Below are 23,292 nucleotides of genomic sequence, written 5' to 3'. Positions count from 1 at the left end.
GTAGTATTACTTTAATAACTGGCTTTAGCATTATTTTTCTCAATCATCAGCCAACTTTAAAAGGATGGTCTCATTATTTTCTCTACTTACCCTTTCATTAAGAGTATGTTCAATTCCAATCATCAGTAAGTAAAGATATCAATTTAGATGCCCAAGATGATAGATTCAAAAGCTCCCCAAGGGCTCAACCCTTTCCGTTTCCAAAAGAAAATTATTTCTGAGAATTAATTTTATATACACCGGTAATAAATATACTATCGTGATTGGATGCATGATATATCATATGAGATTTTCAGACCCGCTTCTTCAGTGCCGCTTTTATATTTATATCAAGTGTCTTATTTATTTAACTTGTCACATGCTGTTTATTTAAATTTCTTCTACTATCACGTGATAAGTGAGATTGGCATTGAATTTGACACCGAGTAGTGGCATAGAGGATTCCAACTGATGATATATATGTAAAATTTAAATTTAAATTAGTTGTCATACATTATCTAATGGTGACGGTGTATCTTTTGGATTTAAGCGAGGAAAAGGAAATTAAATCAAAAGCGACTACTTGAAACTGTAGTTGCTTGCTGCAAGTATCCCTTTGAGAGATCCTCAGATGCTTAAATGGAAGAATAAGTAGCGCTTTTGTTGACAGGAATTAATGATAGTATATCTTCAATCAGACAGTACATAACCAGCATGGTAGATTCGGACAAGAAGAGCAGAATAGTCGTGTATATATATATATGTATATGTATATATGTATGTACAGATGAAAGGTCATTTGGAGCTAAACAAACGTACAGTACAAATTACAAATTTTTACTGATCTTCTCCTCCTCCTCGTGTTTATAACTTTCACTTTGATCATTTTGGTACATGTGAGAGGTTTGCCTTGACTTGAACGAGAATCCAATCGGTGAGAAGCTCGATCGAGATGTCAAAAATTAGCCCTCAATCAGCCAGCCATCAATTGCACTTTGTTGCCAACTTGCATCGATCTGGCCCCGTAGACAACCGATCCTATACAACAACAATAATAATAGTATTTTTTGGAAAAGAAGAACGAGGAAGAAGAGGCTCCTCCACCGTCGTAAAATAGTAATGAACAAGTTAATGGGACCAACACCACGCCTTTTTAGAGGCTTAAAACCCCAGATTAAAACCCACGCAGATGACAGAAATTATTGGCGGAAAGGTTTGAAAAGGAGGACCGAAAAGGTAGAAAAGTTTTGTGAAAATGTTAGCGTGGAGGGGGGGCAGGTCTCGTCAAAAGAATGAAAGATTAAGATATGAAATCCTAAAAAGAAGTTCCCACTACTAAATTGCATTTCTTTCTTTTCGTGGGCCAAAAGTACACAACACCACCATAATAAGATGAAAGGGAATTTGGATCGCTGGCAGAGGAGATGATGGTGGTGGTGGTGGGGGCCAATCCCATTTCCATCCCACGGCAAAAAGAAAGAAAAGAGGAGCTCTCTCTCTCTCTCTCTTCCCTGAAAATGATGGACAGAAACGACGATAAAGAAAGGGAGAGGCACAGACACCGCCCGCCCGCCTCTCCCTCCTATTTGATATTCGTATTACAAGCCCATAATTCCACTAATGACTAAACACCTTTTGTTAGATTCCCAAGCATAAACTTGGCCGTCCGGAGATTCTATGGTCCCAGCAAAGAGGGCGACGACCTTTCTTTCTTTCTTTCTTTCTTTCTTTTTTTTTCAAAGTAAACTGAGAAATAATAATTTCTTTTATTTTTTTTTATAAAAAAAAATCAATAACCACCTACCTTTAACACCTCAGAGCTGATATCATCTAAGTAAGCGTACCTAATCCGGACCAACTCCACCCGGGTGGGTTAATTTGGACCCTTAATTGAAAATGCTACAAGCAATTTGATGTCATGTTTAGAGAGACAACCAACTTTATTTATTTTATCAATAAAGTTGGTTGTGTGTATGTGAACTGGTTGGGGAGATGATTTGGAGTTTCATCGACGACGTTATTACAGCTCTTTGTCCGAGCATTTCTTGAATTAACCATAAAGACAATTGATATCAACTGTAAATGCTACTCATATCCAAAATGGATAGTTAGACCTGTCATCAATGATGTGACCATGATGATTGATGACATCTACACAACCAAAGAATAGGAATAAAATAGTACTAAATTGCCATAAGAATAATTAATAGTAGTCCAATTATCAAAAAAGGAAAAAAAAAAAAAAGGAAAGAATCAGTCTGTAACGAATAAATGAATGAACGAACGAATGCATGCATCGATGATGATGATGGATAACAAAGAAAGCCAGGCGACGATCAAGAAACTTGCACGAGAGAGATCACAATATATAACCAAAATAGAAGAGTTTCTTGTAAACAACAAAATAATCACAAATGGTAATAAAGTACATGATCAATTAATAAAAAACCATCTTACTCCGCTCCACTGGGTTAATGCGAAAAGCCTTGGTGCGTTCTTTTTCTTTTCTTTTTTTTTTTTTTTAACATCATGCTCATCATCATCTTCTTCTTCTTCGTCTTTCTTTTTTTCTTTCTTTCTTTCTTTCTCTGCTCCAAAATAAAAAAAAAAAAACACAAATTCACGATCTTCTCCACCCCCAAACTCCACTCCAGGCACGTGCCATAAGACCCCTCTCCCACGTGTGCAGATCACCACCATTTTCCAAAATTTTCTTTAGTGAGAGAGTCACCATCATGATCAGGCCCTCCATGCACTAGCCCAAACCACCGGCTGATCTTTCCAGGACAAGAAAATTCCGGCCGACTCATTGCACTGTGCCATTGACCAACCGTCCTTGTACCTCCTCAAAAGGGCGCGTACATCATCGCACACCTCGTCACTAAACGAAACGGGTCCAAAGCCGGATGCATGTAAGCGATGTGACCAGCGCGTGGCGGTCTCTCGCCGCTCTATCGACTCGGCAGCGGGGCACGCCACGAGGTCAACTATGGCGCGTCCAGCTTGGCGCTCCAACATCAAACGTTCGTTACTCGTTTTCGGGAAACTGTCGTCCAATGATTCGAAGTAAACCCTAAACCATCTCAAACATTCTTGAAAACCTTTGACAAAATCGTAACCATCAAATCCTACATCAAGATCAGCTTCTTCTTCCACAACAGCTATGATCCTAGGCTGCAAACTTCTAAAAATGGAAATGAGAAAGTCCCTACGATTACCGAGCGTTGAAACCGAGTGTAATGCTCCTACGCAGTTGATGGCCAGTGCCTCATCTTCCTTAATATCCAATTCAGATAAATTTAGTTCGGATAAATCGCCTGCATGATGTAACACGTTAAATTTGAAGGGCACGCCCATAAGTCTAGCAAACTTCTCCATTCTACTTCCTATCTCTTTCATGACCTTTTGCACCCCCGCGGCTCCTCCTCCGGCCCCGCCAGCTTTGCTGACCACCACCGTCGTGAGGCGGAGATGCGGGGTTTCGTCGCTTCGTGTTGCTAGGGCTTCTAGCAGAGTAGGCCATTGCGTGCAAAACGTGTTGCTAATATCAATTATGTGCAACTTAGGCTCTCCTTCGACAGCCTCCAGGATCGCCCCATTACAAGCAACGTGTCCGAAAGTTGTCCACGGACTAACCTCTTGAAATTTCAGAACCATTTTTCTAGTTGACTCGAAAGAGCAAGTATTTTCTGACGCAGATACTAAGGTACGGTAGCATCGCTCTCCGGAGTCCGTCATGCGGCTGAATAAGGCCTGGAGGAAATAAGAGGCGAGCTTCTGATCAGTGTCGCCGTAGGGTGAGCTGAGCTCATTGAGCATCCACATGAGCTGCTGCACGCGAGAACTGTTCTTATCCGCAATGGCTCGGGCTGTTTCGAGGAGAATATCGGAAGCCCACTTGCCAGAAAACGAAGAAGCAAATTCTTGGTTTATGTCCCGGGCAGGGGAGAAAGAAAAATCAGCTGATTCATAGGGATGGTGGGTGGGGGTGCTGCTTGTGTTAGTGGTGGTAGGGGTTGGGGTGCTTGAAGTTTGCTGCTGCTGATGCTGTTGGTAAGGATTGTAGTGCGGCCTGGAAGAAGAAGAGGAGAAGTCTTCATCATCCATGAAAAAGTTGAAGCATTCTTCTTCTTCTTCTTGTTGATGTTGGTTGTAATGGTGGTTTTGTCTAGAGGATCTAGAGCTGCTTGAAGTTCTGCTGGAGTTGAAGGACTGATCAGATGGTTGTTGGAGGCTGACAAGTCTAAACAAAGTATCCATTTAACAGAAGACAGCACATCAAAAATTAAAACGCCCGTTTTCTTTGCTTTTTTGAACTTGATTCTGTTGGGAGTATCGGATACGAGGAGCAGATGTTGGAGGTGGTTTTGCGTTTAAAAACGCTGAATTGGAGTAGAGTAGAGAAGAAATGTGAAAGGAGGATCTTCAAGTTGGAGTTTAGCTACTAAGAATTAGTTAGCTTTTCTCGGACATAAACATAATTGGAGAGAGGAATAATATGTTGGAGCCAGGACGGGTCGGGTGGGGAAAGACGAAAGAGAGAGGAGGGGAGAATCTAAGTGATGAGCAAAAATTAGCTTTTCTTCTTTTGGGGAATCGATGATAGGAATGGAGTACAGTAATGGTGGTGGGGTGGTTTCTTTGTTTAATTTCTAGTTTATGTTATTGGAGCTTCTTTTTTGTAAATTTAACAGGGACTTGACTAAAATAGAAATTCTTGGTAAAAAATTTTCAAAAAAAAAAAAAAGAAATTCTTGGTAAATTAAAACGTAGAAGCGGGCGTGGAGTAGATAATAGCATGATGTGTTCCGCTGTGGAATTTATCTGACAAAAGAATAGAAAGAAAAAAAAAAAAAAAAAACAAGGAAAAAACGATGCTAGCTAGCAAGAGTCGAGAAATGACCATAACCTCCATTCTCCAACGGGGCTTAGCTTTTGATAGCTTAGGGATGGAGTACTAATAAATATTATTAAGTGGAGCAGGCGTGAGAAATGGTTCTTCGTGGGGAGAGGAGAGAGAGAAATGGAGAAAGAGACATGAGAAAAGCTGCCGGCGTGCATCATCATCATCCAACCCACCACCATCCCAACACAGCCATACCATTTCTCGCTTCACAATTGATATTCCTTGCCTCCTAATCCCTCTCCAAAGTCTGCCAGAAATTCCCTGCTTTTTCCTTTCCTCATGCGGCTTCAAAAACCCACACGCTTGTATCATATAACTATATGTCAAAAGTTGGCGTCAAAATACTAAATTTGCATTCTTCTTCTATATCTAGGGCATGCTCCCCATCTTCACTTTTCTCTGAACCCCATACGTATACACTATCATGTTCCATAACCAAGCACACTTGAAACCACCAGGCTACCTAGCTACTAGGCAGCTGCTGCCTGCTCTAGATAGGTATCAGATATAGATGAATAGTAATAATAATATTAATTGTTTCATTCTTTTTTTTTTTATATACTAACACAGTGCGGGTATCCAGGATTCGACGGAACAATACTCCGGCCTCCTCGACTAATGCCACTGTGCTTGTGCCCAAACAGAAGTCCAACCGCGACTACCCGATGCCACGACCTAAAGACGCTTTCCCAACACCAACCGAGCCGAACCCGGGAGGCATGTTAATTGTTTCATTCCACTATGAGCAAATTGTGCAATAGTTCTGTGTTCTGAAATAATTAATCTTACAAATCTTTTGAAAAGAAGCGGTTCGGTTGGTCCAATTTGTGGAATTGGATATGGACGTCATACCCCAACATATCACTTAACCCTTGTTAATTAAGTAGATTAGAAAACTACAAAGTCCACATCTCAATGAATATACGAGACTAATTTTACGAGCATTTATATATCTTCGCCTGCATCTGCCTTTTTTTAAACCAGATGTCTCCAAGATGGACCTTAGTTAGCGCATCACCGTCCACGCTTGTTGTGATGATTCGAGAGTAACGCCTGCGCCAAATTAATATAATCAAATGAACAGGATCACACAAGCTCACTGGCAACGGGTTTCAAAATAGGATTAGGAAGTGTTACCTAGAAAAATGAAGAAGGTTAAAATTTTGTAAACAATTTCTAGAAGAGATAAGTACTTAACATAAATATCTTGCCTACATGTTACTTATTTGGCATTTTTCTTGTGGGTGTGTTTAATGCACAAATTCACCCACTGGAGATCAAGATTCAATGGATTGAAAAGAGTCGAGAAGTTGGAAAAGGATAGTAGAAGAGAATAGAAGTTTAAAAGGGGTGGAATAAGAAGGATAGTTAGTTTGTGAGGAGTGGAGTGGCTTATACTTAATCCTTTTCTTGACTCCGTTAATTTCGAATTCGTGGCTATATCCATCAATGATTGAAGAAAATTCCACGTTTGGACTGTTGCTGTTCGTTTTCGAGAAATGAGGAGTAGGGCTTGGAGTGGATTCGAAGACAAATTGTCGACCGTGGAAACGCAGGGAGAGAGAGAGTGTGAGAGTGTGTGTGTGACTGTGTGTGTGTTGCCCTCTCTTCCACTCTGCAGAGAAAGGACGAGCTGGTCATCGCAAGGGTCGGTCAAGTTCCCAAGAAGAATATCGTTTTGGAGGTGTTCCAAGTACCAAATTCCTTGATTATTGAAAGCATATTATTATAATCGCAGCGACCATACACATTAGACCAATATCCTTTTCCTGAAGTAACTCGCTCGGCAAATTGTCATGACAAAAGAGACTTGCAGAGTATATGATGAATGATGATGTTTCAATGGATCTGTTGGTCCTACTGCAATTTTATTCCTTTTAATACTCCTATAACTTAATCTACCTCAAAAGGACATCTCCTTGTAGAATAATATGTATGCACAAAACGTCGCCACTCCAAACACGATAATAGTCTTCCTGTGTTGGACTGAAAAGTAGATGTTAACCTCTTTCTTCTTTCATTCAAACTTCGAGTAGTTTAATCCGGCAAGTAAGGTTGGGTTAACAATTTTCTAATCCTTTACAAAAGCCAACAAAGACTGATAAACCAGTCTATGGACTTAGTCCTTTGTCTTCCTAGGCGTGTATTAGGTTAACAAAAAAAAAAATCATTTAGACAGCATTCATTCTTGTTTGCCCTCTCTCTCTCTCTCTCTTTTTTTTTATGAAATAATCTCGTCAGAACAACGGGGTGAGACTCTCATTATACATTTGCCTCTGTCAGCTTGAAATAAGACTCCCTCAATCTTGAGATGGAGGCCCGTTCAATTAAATAAATACTCCACAAAGCCATCACCGGATTTGAGCTCCTGACTTTAGCAGTGATGAAACTTACGTGTAATTTAAAGCTCAAATTCCACGAGGAAACCATGAAGGAATTTGTAGAATGAAGACACTAAAAGCACTAACAATAGACAAGCGTGAATATTTTACTGGTTATGGGAATGTATCAGCATTAACTCTTCTTTGTTTTCAAACCACTCTGCTCGATTTCCAAAAATATAAGAATAGAATGAGAATTGAGCTTGTATTCTTTTCCTTCCCAAAACCCAGAAGACCAAACAAAAAACAACAACAAAAACAAACAAAAAAATTCCCAAAAAATAAACCCCCAAAAGAACACCCCAAGCAAAGTTTAGAACCAAGTAAAGCCTTAAATAAATCTAAATACATTTCTGACGAAGAAAATTTGAACAAGAGTGGGAGAAAGCACATATATCTTGAAAACTCGGGACAAGCGATCATCCGTCATCAGATATGCAAGTCCACGATTTAATCAATAATATTGACCAAAAAAAGAGGCATTCTTTTAATTATTATTTTGGGTAGGAAACGAGAGGCAAGTTTAATTGAATCCAAACAATTCAAACTTAGAAGGGTAAGAAATTGTCATACTCGGTCGTATACATCCAATCCAATCTCAATGTACATTTGAAGTTGAAGCAACAGCCGAAATACACCCAAGCAAAAGAAGACACAGAAATGAGCCACAGCGACGTACGTCAACAGGCCCCTGAGAACTGAATGATAAGCTTTGCAGAAGTCATCATTTGTAGTACAAACTTTGTAAGACAAGCCCTCGGTCCAGGGCGAGTCAGGTGGCCCACTACCACGGCTTTTGCCACCAATAATGAAAGTATGCACGCAGATGCAGGTTATGTTCGGTCCATGATAACTGGAACTGGAACGGCAGGCATCAGTATGGGCTCTCAAAGGAGTAAGAAATTCCGAGCGCCATGCTTCCGTGGAATGCTGGGCCAATCATGCTGGTTTCTCATCACCTTTTGCTAGAGCCGCTGTGTGCTTTATGATGCTTCCAGCTCCATGATGGCCGGACCACCGCAACATTTTTCAAGATACTCCAGGTCCGGGCTACTAAACACACACAACTGATTCCACAGATCCCCCATTTATACTTCCCATCCAATTAAATCAACCTCAGCTACTAGAAATGGGAAGCAAGAAATACATTATCAGGACTCCACCCAAAAGTTCCTAAAAACCCATCAAAACTGGGAACATCAAACTAAAATAAACGCCTCAAGTACCAAGGTCTTTATAAACTTTGCTACTACAAATTCTGTACAAATACTCTCAATTGCATCATTATACACCATAAAATACAGACTTTCTGCATTTACAGGGTTCAAGTCATCCATTATCCTCGCAGCTAAACTGTATCAACATTGGCTAAACCCATCAAGCAAATTCAGTTGTCTAGGGAGGTTAGCAGTTATTGCAACTCTTACCACGAAGAAAAATTTTTATATTCTCCTGTTGAGACACCTACTTTTCTTTTCTTTGTCACAGAAACCGCGGGTTGACTGCTGTCAACAGCAGTAGTAGACTCAACCTGTGAATTCCTTGCTTTCAAGTACTTCCCTACACCACCACCCAAACCTTGACTCCCTGAAGTTCCAGTCCCTGGATTGCTGTACCATGAGCCAACCTTATCCTGAAATGCAAAGAAATAAATAAGCCATTTAAATAGTAGAAGTGGGGGAAAAAATACAGACGCAAGACAGCTTGAACAATATCAGATCCAGGACTAACATTTTCTTCATCTTCAGCATTGTTCTCATTAGTACTCTTCTTCTCATCCTCTTCATCAGATTCTGCATAAGGATTGACATATATTTCTACTTCAGTTATCTTGATTTCTTCCTGCAAGGGAACAGGAGGAGAAAGAAAATTAAAAGTCAATGGCAAGGGAAGAATTGCGCCCAAAAATTTAAACACCACCTATTTAGCAGTTTGACAACAAGATAAACACAAAATAATCAAACAACTGTACAAGTTAAACATCTGACTTTCAAATTCTATAAAAGGACTCTGTCTTGTTGTTAAAAAAAAAAAAGGCTTTGCCAAATTTGGGACTGGTAATGTTTGGTATACACAACTAAGAATTTAGAAACATATGTTGCCTGTATCAAACACAGCAAAAGCTCAGAATGAGTAGGAGACTTAAAAGAGGAACCACTAACCAGAGGTCGGTCATCATCATCAACAGGGACCTTCTCCATGGCAGAAAGCGTTGTCAAACCTCCTACAACTCCACCAAACACTGTGTGTTTGAAGTTCAAATGATTTGCAGATTTGTACAGGATGAAGAACTGTGAACCATTTGTGTGAGGACCAGAGTTGGCCATGCTAACAACACCCCTTCCAGAATGAAGCAATTTAGAGTTTAGTTCATCTTTGAAGGGCTTTCCCCATATCGACTCACCCCCTTTTCCAGTCCCAGTGGGATCTCCACCTTGAATCATAAAGTTCCTGTATATCATAAAAAGCACAATCCTCCTTGTCAACAAGCATATTCCAATCATTAAAGATCTTCTACGCCTAGTTTTGGTGTAAAAGATAAGCTTAGAGTACCTTATATTTCTGTGGAAAGCTACTCCATTGTAATACCCACGTTCACATAAACTGATGAAGTTCTCGCATGTTCTTGGAGTTATATCACAGTGCAGCTCAATATTTAGATCACCGTGTGTTGTTTGCAGGCGAACATAGCCTTTCTTCTTTGGGTTCTTCTCAACTTTGATGTACTCATACTCATTTTGGGTAACAGGATCAAAAGCAGTAGAAGTGAAGGACCGCGAAGCAGCACCAGTGGTAAAACGACTCTTTACCTGGAGCACACAGAAGAACAAAATACTATGTCATGCTGATTTACCAATGATGACTCAACTCTTCAGGTATCATTTGAGTTTTGCCTAATTGTATTTACTGTTGGCAAGAAAAGCATCTCGCATTGAATGATTTGTTTACATTCTTTTTATACCCCAGAAGTAAAACAATGAAAGGGACAATTACACCTTTTTCTGCAATTACTCGAGTCCAATTTATTGGGTAATTCCAAAGCAACCAAAAAAAAAGAGTTTTGTTTAGCCAACATTTTAACCTTCGTCACTCTCACCAAACACCCACTAATTGAATGAAAATAGGAAGCTCAGTCTAGACACCTAAGGGTAAAGTTGGGGTATGCTTGTCTTTAAGTAATGGTTAGTATGTTGCAGATCATTCACAAAGAAGACATAAGTATTGTCTGTCAGAACCAAGGCTAAAATATCAGGCGTCTTTTCAATAAAAAGATGCTAACCAGCTTGGCATTCACTGGCGTCCTCTCACCCGCCATGTGCAAAGCTATTCTAGCAGCTGTTTTATCATCTGAAGCAGACTTTGCAGAATTTGCACTTCTTCCATGAACAGAGGCAGAAGCAGCATCCACAATACTATAAGCCTTCTTGGCTGACTCACCATTCCCATTGGACTCATCCTTTATGCGTGACCTTGCAGCCAATATAGCCTCAAGTGCAGCAGCTCTTTCATTTTTTGCCTTGATTCCACCTCCACCATGCAGAGCAATTTCCTTTGCTTGTTCAGTGCCAAGTTCCTTTAGCATCTGCTTGATATCCCCAGTAACATTTATATTATATGTGGGATCTGATTCCATCCTTTTTAATGCTGCAAAAATTGCTTCAAAAAGTGAACTTGTAGACCCATATAACAGCTAATTGACAAGGACAATAAACCAATATTTCACCTTCATCGTCAACTTTCAAACTATTTTTGACGTGATCAAAATCAAGGAGAGCCCTGCTGTCGAGTGCATTTGGATTCTATAGCAGACAATCAAACAAATCAGGATAACTGTATTACAATCACACTGCCAAATGTCTAAATTAACTGCACATCACTGCCAAGCAGGAGACTTATATTGGAACTTACTTGTATAGTTATTAGGTCTTCCCTAGTGAATGGTTCATCTGTAAGGAGCTCCTTCCAGTTCTTGGTTTTAAGGTTTAGTTCTTTAATAGCCTACAAAATATCTTATGGTAAATTTGTGCCAAGACAACAGGGGATTAACATCAGGAAACAGGAAATGTAGTATAAAAAAAAGTACCTCATAACAGAACACATTCCCAGTAGTCTTCACTGCAACTATGTGTGTAAACTCTGTAAAAACCTTATTCAGCACTGGACAATGATATTCGCCTGCATAAACACAATAATGGATAACACTATATGTGGCATTAAACGCCTGCATTGCTATACCAGATGAGCAAAGACTGAGAAACTTCATGCTAAAAGATGGCTATCATATCATGCATGTGCATTTACCTGTCCATACCAAATGGAACATGAGAAGTTTAGGTGAAATGGTGGCGCACAAGTAATAATGGAGAACCAGCGATAATAAGAACAAAGATTTGTCAGGATACAACTACAGCGAGAAAAGTTCATAATATACAAACTATGCGTATATCTTAAGCGCCACAAAACATCTGGTCCTTGGACAAGCATGATTTTTCATGATTATAAACGTTATTTGTTTACATCCAATAGCACTGTCAGGTTATGTCACTGCTGTACAGAAAACAGTTTTAGAAATAAAATAAAATAAAATAAAAAAGTTTGAGCTATCTTCACACTTCTTGCCCCTTCATACAACATCCACTGAGTGATATACCAATCACTCTCCTGCCATTAGTTGATAAATCCACTCCATGGCTTAACTCCAGTTTTGTGGACAAAAACAAAACAAAACACAGATCCTGAACCATGCATAGTAAACTACTTTTGGGTCAATATAATAAGGAACAAAGGATGCAAATAACTGAATGATTCAATATACTGCCCAAAAACGTAAAATCCGGCTACCAATCAGTTTGTAATTCAGAAAATCATAAAAACTTAAACTAAGAACAATAATGCAAAGGAGAAGTCAATATCCTGAACTTCAGCAAAATCACACAGGGAAAATATCATCCTAGCTTGCTTCCTCTCCACTTCATGGACTAGATAAGACAGTTGAATAGCACTCGTAGTTTTCCATATCAGAAGAGCTCTCACTGTATTAGCCTACACTAACTGAAGACAACTAGTAAATCACTGTTATCAACATGCTGAAAGAATTACAAAACCCAGTACCAATGAGAGTAATTTATGCATTACTACCAGTTTCTTGACAAAGAAAGAGATTTGTATCAACTGCACTCTGAATCAGTTTACATCATAGATTGTATGTACAGAAAAAAAATCACCCAAAGTATATGAAATATATGCACCAAAAGAGAAAATGACCCAAAGAAAAAAATGATAGTACAGAAGAATGAAAATTATCAGCTACATGCCTACACCATAAGAAACACAAGGGTTGACTTTTAATTAAACAACAGCAAAGGTCAATAAGTTTTGAAAATTGCTTTAGTTCACGTAGAAAAACTTGAAGTCCTCAGTGACGGTTGCTGGAGAGTTTCTATATGTTTTTTTTTAAGCTAAAAATGAAGTTTCATCATCACAGATATAAACATTAACACGGTCACGATGTTCAGCACTGAGTAATCAATCCAGGTGCAATTAAACGTCTTATTCAAAATGTTAGGAGGAAAATTCAACACCAAGACAGCTGAAGAAAATATATTCACCTTCAGCATTCTTATGGAAAGTAAGTGGAATTAAGTCCTCTGGCTTGAGCGGAGCCCCGGTAACCGGATTCTTCCCAAACTTCCTAATGTAAGGAACTATGTTCCTAACGAAAACATCAAAAGCCACATTCCCTTATTGAAATTGACAAGCTTAAATCAAAAAAGTTACGTATTCCAGTAGAGAGAGAAAGAGAGAAAAGAGTCACGACCGAATTAATATAGTGAAAGACAAAATGCTCACATGATGTCGAAGACGTTGCCGTCTTTGGTGCAAACCGGATCCTCGAATGGGGTGAACGTAAGACTGCGATTTAAAATCCAACAAATGATTTAGCCAGAAAGAAAAAACAGGTGAGGAGTATGAATGGAAATTAGAAAAAGTACGGACGCGCAGCAATAGAAAGGGAGGCGTTTGAAAGGCGTGCGAATTTCTTTGGATTTTGCACCTCCCCACTCCGTTGCCCATTCCGTCTTCGTTAGGAACAACCGATCTTTGCTGTGCTGTTTCTTCCCCATCGTCCAACTTGTATTCAGCCGAGGTTGAGCTGAATTCAACTGCAGCAGACCTGATTCCTTCCCGAAGGGATTAGGGCTTTTTTTTTATTATTATTACTCTAATTACCACTCCTACTTAGAGAGTTAGAGCCTAGAGGTGAGGTGCTTCCTCAGACGAGAAAGCGCGGTTTCTGGATTGAGTTTTAAGCGGATTGTGTCAACATTCTGGGCTCCTGGGCGGTGGACTGCAAACATCAACTTACAAAATATGAACCTCCCGCAGCTCGTATGATATCCAACTTCAGACCCGGAACTACAAAATCCAATTGCCAAGGCGGTGCTCCGTTTTCCTTTTTTCTTTTCCCTTATTTTCCTCCCCTCAGGTCTCTCCCTCGCCCTTTTTTTTATTTTTTATTTTTTATTTTTTAAACCCCACCTACGTTTTCCCCGCGACGCGAGGGCTCAAGAAAGAGTGGCGGGACCCTGGGAAGTGGGTGTAATTGACGGTTGTAGAGGCAGGCCGGCAGTCAAATTATAATTGTCTCATTCTGGAGTTCATTTTACTGCACAAAATTCAATGCCGTTTCAATTGCTATTTTTAAAAAATTTTATTAAAAATGACACTGTAAAAAGTAATTAAAAAAATGTATTCATAAGAAGCAAACGTAATAATTTTTCTATACAAAATTATAATCCAAACAAGGCCAAAATTAGCTACCCCTTACGATCAAAAAATAACAAAAATTCTTCTTTTTTGTTTTGTGTTTAAAATTTTTTTACGCCAACAAAACTTCAAAAAAAAGCATTTCTTACTATTACGAGATGTAGAGTTACGTGTATCCTCATTTTGTGTACCGTCGAATTTCTAGAGTGGTGCCTTTATTAAGCATGGAAGTAACTTAGATAGGCTTTCTCATTCTGGCTCAATGACAGAATTTCAACTCTTTTTGTTCTAAATCTTTTTTTTTTTTTAACCAATAATAGCCAATGGTATTGGAAGTATCTGCCTCTACGCACATGTGTAGGTACAATAATACCAATTAAAATTCTTGAGTTCCTGTGGATCCAACAAAGCAAACTTAAAAAAAAAAAAAACAAAAGTTTTTTTTTTGGGGGTTGGTACAATAATACCGCTCCTCGTTTTGGTATGAATTAATTACATTTGCCTCCCTTATGATTTGACTAAACTACCATTACACCTCCTCTTGAGGTTTGAAATATTACATCTACCTCAAGCAAGGCCAAATGGTAACATAAAGTTCCAAACTCATACCAATAAAGAAAAAAAAAATGAGACAATTAATTAAATTGCAATGTCGTCTTTCAGATCTTGTGGGTCCTTCCTCCCCAAATTACCTTTGCTCTTTGTTTTACCCTTTTTTTTTTTTTGGTATTTTCCTGTCATGTGCTGGGCATTAATGTCATAATAGGATCCTCTTTGACATCATTTAGCATCCATCAAGTTTGAGGGGTTGAATGTAAAATTTCAAACCTAGAGGGGTGCAACGGCGGTTTGGCAAAACCATAAGGGAGGCTAATGTAATTAACCCTTTTGGTAAAAGTAAAAGCCCAGAAAGCTACCGGTGCAATTAATTAGCAGCATCAAAAGCAGGTAAGCAGAACCAATTCCTCCCCGTCTTCACAGTACTGTAGTAAATTTCTAGTTCTAAAGATAGCAAGTTGCTATGTGTAATTAATTTGTGATTTATCATTAATGGCGTGATTCTCTAGGAAAGTGGGCATTGATGCAGATTAAAAAAGTTGGGTGGCAAACTTCCCAGTTCCTTCCAACCACAAATGAACCCAACTCTCTGTCTTTTCTCTCTTTAAGCGAACACGGAACACCGCACCACCTTTTTCCTTTTTCTCTGTTTAAGTAGTAGTTGTAGTAGTACAATCTTTCGCACTTCTCACACTAACCTTCATCCGAATCAGTTACTATCACAGAATCGGAAGTAGAGAAGAGAAGCTCTTAAATTACGGACTCTGCCTCGGATGGCAATATTATTGTTGGCAGGGGTGGTCGGCGCTTTGGGACGGTGCATTTCGATAATCTGGGGCCTTCAGGAACTGCGTTTTGCTGTGGTTTACGAGGGAGTTGCAGCCGTCGCCAGGTCCTTCACGGCGGCTCTAATGGTCTGCTTCTTAATGGCCTATCGGAGAGGAAGTGAACTGGGTGTCCCTCTTCTTTGAAAATTAATACCATTCGGTTGATTGATGTTATTCCGTGCGAAATAATAAGTGGAAAATGAGAATGAAGAGCCTCGGAGAGATGGAAGAGTCTCTTCATTCTCATTATTGATTTTGGATATCGAATGTAACTCCGGAAATTTTGAATAATAAGAGGGAAAGAAACCTTTTTCTTTTTTTTTTCTTTTTCTTTTTTTTTGTGGAATCCCCCAGCATGTAGATTATGCTAGTTTTTTTTTTTTTTTTTGGGTCAAAGGTCAACTTCTATATATATATATATATATGTAGATTATGCTAGTTGGGTTGGGTGGTAGATTTAATACAGGATGTAATTTGTATAATGGAGTATTATGTGAGTGAGGATATGTATATGACTGTCCATAAATTAGTTAGGTGTCTACTTTCCAACGTTTTCTTTTTACGTAATTATGCTCGCCTTCAACCCGCGTCAAATCAATTCAGGTGGGTTTTGGTTCCGAAAGCTCCGTGAACACGAGTCATTGGCAGACGAGCAATGGTCGTTGATGTATTTGGATTTTGGACCTGCACCATCAATCAGTGCCTGTTTTTGGCAAACAAATCATTGTGGTGAAACTTGAAAGTGGAATTGAATCCAATGAAACACGCTAAAACACGATATCAGCATATGTAACTTCAAGGGGCTTCAGACACGGGTCGGGTGGGATTTCATTTTTGATTTTTCACCTGAATGCATTACAGGTGGTTAAAAGCACCGATTGATGATGTGCAGTAGTCAAAACAGAACTTGCAATTGTCCTTTTCTGTTTAGATGAGATAAAAATTAATTAATTAATTAATTTTGGTAACATTTAGGTGTCAAGCATTATATTATTTCCAGAATTTTTTTTTAAAGTTTTTTTTTTTTTTACAATTTTAAAATGATAAAACAAGCTTAGACTACGCAATACCTTTCCTCGTCCTCCTATAACTACAAAAGATTCATTACGATTTCATCTCATTCATGGCAATCAAGCTACTAAAAGTCGCGCAATACATTACACGTTCTTTTAAAAAAACAGTCTACGAACAGTTTTACATTCAAATCAATGAACGTAATAAATTTACACGATACATGACAAATTATGCACAAAGGAAACGAGCAGTTTCCTTTACATAAAGCTTATTATTATTTTGAAATGTACAGCAGTCGGTGCCTCAATGTCCATTGAAGAGAGGCAGGCACATGCAAATTATGGCTCCAGGTATCCTTTTTCCTCCAAGTATGAGATCACTGTTTCAGCCAAAGCATGTGGAGAATCACATAGCCCAACCTTCTGGTGTAACACTATCTGCAATCATAAAAGTATATGCCATGAACACCAAATCAAAGTCCCGAAAATGCGCAGCACCAGAAAGGATGAACAAATAACAGGCCAGAATCCTAGACAAGAAATAGTTATAGGTATTTTAAGGTCGAGGTACTTGCGCAGTTCATATGCCAGTAAATTTTAAAATGGTTGCAAACAGGACATATTGACGTTCATTCTCGAAGAGGAGAGCACACTACTGCATTTTGGATGACATTTGTGACCCACTAAAGCGGAAACGTACCTCTGAATTAAGTGGTGGCTCGTATGGGTCATCAATCCCTGTGAAGCCTACAAAACAGAGAATTACACAAATAGATAAATGGATATTCGAACGATCTGACTACAAAGTGGAAGGGTGCCCCTCTCAGTTGGGATGGCCTGAACATAATTTTTGGCTCTGGGGAAGGGTTATGGATGCAGCTAAAGAGAGATGCAACCAGGATCATATGAATCTGATAGTTAATTTGCTCCGGCAGATTTGGAGATCTAGGAATGCAATCCAGTTTAGAAATGAAAGAAAGAATCCAGTCACGTCAATCATCAACAAATCAATTGGAGAATGGAATGAATATGACCAAGTACAGAAAAATGTAGAAGATCTAGCAGAGCACAAGGCATGTTGTGCAACCAGGGAAGTGCTATGGAAACCTCCATTGGAGGGGACAGTGATGATGAACACTGATGCAGCACTACAAGTAAAGAAGAACAGGTCTGGACGGGGAATTCCAGCTTGGAATCATGAATGAAGGGAAACTATAGGTGACTTGGGCTGGACCTGAGGAAAGATACTATGACCCCATTGAGGAGGAAAGCCTTAGCAATCAGGCTTGCACTTATCAAGGCCAGGGAAGAACCAGCAAATGGTGTGCTTTCAATCCGACTGCAAAAACCTAATTGACAAAATTAACGAGGGAAAAACAGGAGGACCCCAAATTGGAACCATACTTGAGGACATCCAACAGATGAGAGTCGGTTTTTGTAATTGTTGCTTTTCTTTCATTAAGAGAGGGTAACTTTGTGAGTCACGGATTGGCAAAATTTGCCATTAACTTGAGTAAAGAAATTGAGTGGAAAGATTCCTTTCCTCTTTGGTTAACCAGTCTGGCCAAAGAAGACATGAGAGCAGTTGCTCATATTATATAAATATTTTAATTATGAGTGAAAGATGTTATTGTTTGATTACACAAAAAAAAAAATTAATAATAAAAAGGACTACAACTAGATGAGGATCCATGGATAATTCTATCTTGGTTTCTGGCATTAGGAAACTTCAACCAACATCTGAAGGATGAAATATCAGAAAGTCTAAAAAATCGACAAAAGAAAACAGAAAACATTGTACTGAACTCGTTGAGACAAATATCAGCTTGGAAATCCAGCATCTGTACACCTTCTACAATTAATCACAAGAAGGTATGCCCAAAAAACAGTTAAAGGTGATTGCCAGGAGAAATATACTTGAGGATGGCCAATCTTTGTTCTACTAAATTTCACACAAAAAAGAAACAAAATCACTCTCAGCACTCACCCAACCCACAAAAGAAAAAATGACAAAAAAGAAATCTGATGAGCAAAAAGATAAGAAAGGAACACTCCTCATCAAGGCTCATTACAATTAACATCAAGAAGTCTTTGGTCAATTACCTTTAATTTTTCCAGCTCGTGCAAGTTTGTACAAGCCCTTAGGGTCCCTTGCCTCACAAACTTGCAGAGGCACATCCATGAAGACCTGCAAAATCACTATCTTTGTCAGTTTCAGTGTGTTATATCTGATAAGCAATAACCTGGCTTGTCATGAGACCAATTTCTCACACCACACTCAAAAGTTCCACAAGCATAGACTCTAACCTCAATGAAAGCCCCATCTGGCAGCAAAGCACGACAGGCATCTCGGTCCTTTCTGTAGGGAGATATCAAACTGGCGATGCAAATAACTCCAGCATCAGCAAAGAGCTTTGCAACTTCACCTAGACATGATTAATTAAAACGTAAAGTAAGGCATCAGATCTAACTTCTGAGACAATGACAAGCAAAATTTCTTACAGCTATGTTCATATCATAGACCAACCAGTAAACATACCGATCCTTCTAATGTTCTCTGCTCGATCTTCTGCTTTAAAGCTAAGATCACGATTGAGACCATGCCGAACGTTATCACCATCAAGTATGTAAGTAAGCTTTCCCCTGGCATGCAACCCTCTGCATAAAGCACATGCCAAGGTGCTCTTTCCTGAAGTCAAGCTCAATATTAAAAGACAAGCTTTCCCAAATGAGAGAATACCTCATACTGTTGAGTAGTCGTAAAATGAAACAAAACCATACTTTTACACAGAAGTAAAGGAAAACAAAATACGAATTTAGAAGAACACAATGTGATCATGACAGGATCAGGTAGCACAGATCAATTTGCAGTGTATGTCATCATACCAACCTTGCTTCTCAATAGTCTCTATGGCGGGGTCATAAACAAAAACCACCAATGATAGCCCATTTCCAAAATTGTTTTTATACTTTATTTGATGTCAAAACATATTCAGAACATTTAGTCCAATACTTGACTATAGATGAACTATCAAATTTTAAATTTGAATATGGACACACGTTGAGTAGATAGCTCATAGATAATCTGGGGTTTTGAAGTAGTAATGCCTATATATTTGCCACAAACATTTGCTCCTGCAGTAAACATACAGGACAGGAAGACGCCCATAAAGCAAAAATCAAGATTCGTATATTTCAAGAATTTTGAGTGAATCTTCCAGTCTTGAATGGGACAACAAGTCTTGCTAATTTATGGTAGAGGCTTTGAAGTTTACAAAGTTAAGGAGGCAAAAATTAAGCTACAAAGGATGAAATCATGAAAGTAACAGAAGAATAATAAAGAATCATAAAAATGCCTTTAGTGATTGATCTTTTAATCACACACCTGAACCGCTTAGACCGGTAATCCATATGACACAACCTTTTTGCCCAAGCAACTCCTGCCTGTCACTTTTTTCCACAGAACATTTGTGCCAAACTATATTCGTTGAATTCCCCACTGTAGACGTTTTCAACACAGCTTTACCTGTTCGGAATAAGTAGTCAAAATTTCAGTCATATAATTTTCCACCTGACATAAAGTGATAAAGCTACTGCATAAACTTTTCGAATTGAGACCCAAAAACAATGAAATGACGAAAATTACAACAGACGATCTAGGAATCTTTGAAGGAAAACATTCTAAAATAAAGAAATTTCCAGAAAGTCATACCTGCACCAACAAAAAGAAGGGTATATATAACAGTCTTGTCATTTTTATAAAACATGAAGGCAAAAGAGAGAGAAATATAATCACTGAAACAGAAAAGCAAAGTGGTGAATCATTACAATCATTTACTGTGACGTTATCGTCGGAATTGCAACCAGAAAGGTGAATTTCGGGAAAGTTGGCAACTTTGTCATTGAGGTAGGACGAAGACGCCGTCGACGACGTTCTGGAGCCGTCCATTGCCTTAAGTGGCACCAGAAAGCTCGATCTCACTGGGGGACCACCACTCAAGCCTTTATTAATTCCACAGAAATGAAAGCTAACCGGTACCCGTTGCTTAGGGAACCCTAACTTCCTGGACGATGACGACGTCGATTTCCCAAAGTCCAACTCAGGACAGCCCAGGAGAATCAACGACTTATTGGTAACCCCAATCATTTCTACTAACGTCAATCCAACGGCCAATAATTCTTCAACGCAAATTGACAACAACAGTTTTTTTAAGAATAAATAAATAAAAAAAAGGAGCAGAGATAGAAAAACTCTTCCTTGTAACAGGCAATGCTGCTAAATTCCAGATTGACATGCAGCTAAATTTGAAAAATAAAAAATAAAAAGTTCATCTGGGTTGACTATAAATTAAAAAAAAAAAAAAAAAGATGCTCAATTCTTCAATTACTAATATACATGAGGGGGAAAAAGGAATGCAACTCCTATTATACAAATTACAAGGTGTATTTTCTAGGAAGGGTGGAGGTCAGGGGAGAAAGATGAATGGTCAAAGGATGCGCATTTTGGAATTTAGACAGAATGGTGGGTTCTGATGTATTTTGTGGCTCCCTGAAATTGCGAAATGGGTTGGATCCGCCATGGGTTAGTGGTGAGGGGGGGGAAGGCGAGTGGTAAGGATTGACGAGGATCACCATTCTGTTGGGTCATATTTGGAGATAATACCGTCATCGTACATTGGATTGGAATGGTACGACGTTAGCAACTGAGGGGCACCTTAATAAGAGGATGGAAGTGAATGGACGCGCCGACGAGGGGGTGTGGAGGCTGTCATGACGATATTTTTTTTTAGTTGGCAGGGCTACGCGCGGTAGTGGGACATTTCACACCCCACATCTGTGTCCACGTGAATCACTATGAAAGAAGCTGAGTCGCGCTAAATTTTGGTGTGAAAGCAGTCTCAGCGCCAAACTCGATTATTTGGATTTTTTTATAATAATATAAGTATTAATTTTCCTATAGATAAAGGATGGATAAAAGATAAATATGTAAAATTTAATTTTTATGTATATATTATGAATTCAATAGTAATAATGTATGTATATATATTATTAATATATATGAATAAATTATACATATATCATGAATTAAATAGTAATAATGTATGCATTAATGTGAATTGTACGTATATCATAAATTTAATAGTAATAATATATATACCATTAGTGTATATGAGATTTAATCACAATATAACGAGTCTATCTAACGAATGCCCAATAAATGGTAATACTTGTTAAGATATGGTAATTAATATTTTAAAATTGGAAAATTAAAAGAGAAAGCTTATAAATGTAACATAGGATGATATTGTTAATATGTAGATTTATATGGTAGGTCGAGTATAATTTATGTGTTTTAACAAGTGCTCATTGACACTAACATTTATTTTTTTGTGATACAGTGTATGTGGGATTGAGAAAAAATAATCAGTATAATAAAAATGATTGGATAAGGTATATATAGTACAATCAAAAAAAAATTTTATACGAATGAAAAGGATATCTAAACAATTGTTGATACCATTATCAAACGTCTTTATGATGGTAATATCCTTGATAAGAAACTAATGGTCTTGAATACAAAATTGTTGACATCGTGACTAAGGACGATATTATAATAAAGTTTTGCTTTTGGGATTCGTATGTGCTTTGCACTAATATGACTTTAAAAAAAAAATTTTACACTAATATGAGAATGTCTTCTACCTGCTGCAAAATTAGTTATATTTAATATTTTTTAAGATTGAAAATTGTTTCAATGTATTATTGCTTTATTGTTTGCTTTATGTTGAACTGATTTTGAAAACTAATCCATAATCTATAACCACGAAATTATCTTTTGACTTTTTTCAAATCATAAACAGCTTTTAATCTTGGATAATTTCTTTTTGACTAGCCTTTATGGAGCAGAATATGGATTTACTGGGGAAGATGCCGCCACGCTTAAATATAACTCCATTAGAAGACAGACACTAAAAGCCCGTCTTCTGTTGTGCCACGTTCCTCTTCTCCCTTGTCGGTCGGCAGAAAAATGGGCCAACGGGGGGTGATAGGTCCGCAGCAAAAGAAAAAAAATAGTGGTGATAAGGTGATCGGTCCTCCTTTCCCTTTTCATTTTTTCACGACAAATCTTCTGGATTTTGTCTCACGTTAAAAGATATATATATATATATATATATATATATATATATATGTGTGTGTGTGTGTGTGTGTCGAGTGTTTGGTACGATGAAAAATGCGCAAATATTGTTTCACGGGATACACATTTTCCAATAAAAGGAATCCTTCTTTTGATGTATTAATTTCCACTGGCCATTAAGCATTTGCATCTTTTTCTTTTTAATTTCAGTAGGAAATTATCATAATATCTTTTTTTTTATTTCAGCAATAAACGTGGTTTTTACCTATCCAAATTTTTAAAAAAATATGGAGTTTCTAGTGAGATATGGGTTTGTTTGGATTGAGAAGATTTGAAATAAAATAATTTGCATCATAAATTTCAATTATATTTTTATCTTTCTAAGCACTTTTTTCTCTAACAGACATTACATCATAAAAAATATTACAGTAATTATCTCAAATAAATCATCCAAATAAACTCCTATCCAAACAAATATTGAGATTTGAGAATCTTTTTATTGATTTTTTGCCTTTTTTTAAGAAAAAAAAAACAACTTGACAATCATACTTTGTGCTAACCTGCTTTTAACAATCATACAACTACTGGTATCATGGTAGTATTTCAACGCTTTGAGTTTTGAGCAACCAATAGGGTGGCAAGCTCATACGGGATGGCGGCGGGCCTTTTGGAGTTTGGATGATGCATAGTACTTCGTTATACGCCCACAAATAGTTAATGAAGT

General features: G+C 38.1%; 3 protein-coding genes across 5 annotated transcripts; all 3 read right to left on the bottom strand.

Moving 5' to 3' along the window:
* Positions 1 to 2,324: 2,324 nt before the first annotated feature.
* Positions 2,325 to 4,705, bottom strand: LOC113698111 (protein SHORT-ROOT-like). Its single transcript, XM_027217806.2, has one exon. It carries the CDS (start codon positions 4,237 to 4,239, stop codon positions 2,719 to 2,721), a length of 1,521 nt encoding a protein of 506 aa, XP_027073607.1. The 5' UTR covers positions 4,240 to 4,705; the 3' UTR covers positions 2,325 to 2,718.
* A 3,083-nt stretch (positions 4,706 to 7,788) lies between these two features.
* Positions 7,789 to 13,810, bottom strand: LOC113699189 (peptidyl-prolyl cis-trans isomerase CYP65). 3 transcript variants are annotated; one of them, XM_072057298.1, is made up of 12 exons: positions 13,264 to 13,809; positions 13,117 to 13,179; positions 12,876 to 12,979; positions 11,351 to 11,442; positions 11,176 to 11,265; positions 10,991 to 11,066; positions 10,547 to 10,911; positions 9,820 to 10,076; positions 9,429 to 9,717; positions 8,998 to 9,108; positions 8,694 to 8,899; positions 7,789 to 8,389 (listed from the first exon to the last, which is right to left on the bottom strand). In XM_072057298.1, the coding sequence occupies exons 1-12, from the start codon at positions 13,389 to 13,391 to the stop codon at positions 8,383 to 8,385; spliced, it is 1,788 nt and encodes a 595-aa protein (XP_071913399.1). In that variant the 5' UTR covers positions 13,392 to 13,809; the 3' UTR covers positions 7,789 to 8,382. The 3 variants fall into 3 exon arrangements, with proteins under 3 accessions (XP_071913399.1, XP_071913400.1, XP_027075149.1); XM_072057299.1 differs by lacking the exon at positions 12,876 to 12,979 and having other exon boundaries at positions 11,351 to 11,468; positions 13,264 to 13,810; XM_027219348.2 differs by having other exon boundaries at positions 7,789 to 8,899; positions 13,264 to 13,807.
* Positions 13,811 to 16,519: 2,709 nt separating this feature from the next.
* On the bottom strand, positions 16,520 to 20,734 carry LOC113699350 (adenylyl-sulfate kinase 3). Its single transcript, XM_027219651.2, has 7 exons — positions 20,261 to 20,734; positions 19,818 to 19,958; positions 18,972 to 19,121; positions 18,740 to 18,858; positions 18,536 to 18,620; positions 17,133 to 17,179; positions 16,520 to 16,870 (listed from the first exon to the last, which is right to left on the bottom strand). Exons 1-7 carry the CDS (start codon positions 20,577 to 20,579, stop codon positions 16,772 to 16,774), a joined length of 960 nt encoding a protein of 319 aa, XP_027075452.1. The 5' UTR covers positions 20,580 to 20,734; the 3' UTR covers positions 16,520 to 16,771.
* Positions 20,735 to 23,292: the final 2,558 nt, after the last annotated feature.

The sequence above is a fragment of the Coffea arabica genome, chromosome 7c, assembly GCF_036785885.1.
Source record: "Coffea arabica cultivar ET-39 chromosome 7c, Coffea Arabica ET-39 HiFi, whole genome shotgun sequence".
NCBI lineage: Eukaryota > Viridiplantae > Streptophyta > Magnoliopsida > Gentianales > Rubiaceae > Coffea > Coffea arabica.
This window is presented reverse-complemented; position numbering and strand designations above follow the sequence as displayed.

Coding starts and splice junctions, on each gene's coding strand:
- LOC113699189 (XM_072057298.1), bottom strand. CDS start 13,391: ATGGGGAAGAAACAGCACAGCAAAGATCGGTTGTTCCTAACGAAGACG. Junction 11,067..11,175: donor AAGACCTAATAACTATACAA/GTAAGTTCCAAT, acceptor TGTCTGCTATAG/AATCCAAATGCACTCGACAG. Junction 9,718..9,819: donor GCTTTCCACAGAAATATAAG/GTACTCTAAGCT, acceptor TATGATATACAG/GAACTTTATGATTCAAGGTG.
- LOC113699350 (XM_027219651.2), bottom strand. CDS start 20,579: ATGATTGGGGTTACCAATAAGTCGTTGATTCTCCTGGGCTGTCCTGAG. Junction 19,122..19,817: donor TACCGGTCTAAGCGGTTCAG/GTGTGTGATTAA, acceptor GCTTGACTTCAG/GAAAGAGCACCTTGGCATGT. Junction 18,621..18,739: donor CAGATGGGGCTTTCATTGAG/GTTAGAGTCTAT, acceptor GTGATTTTGCAG/GTCTTCATGGATGTGCCTCT.
- LOC113698111 (XM_027217806.2), bottom strand. CDS start 4,239: ATGGATACTTTGTTTAGACTTGTCAGCCTCCAACAACCATCTGATCAG.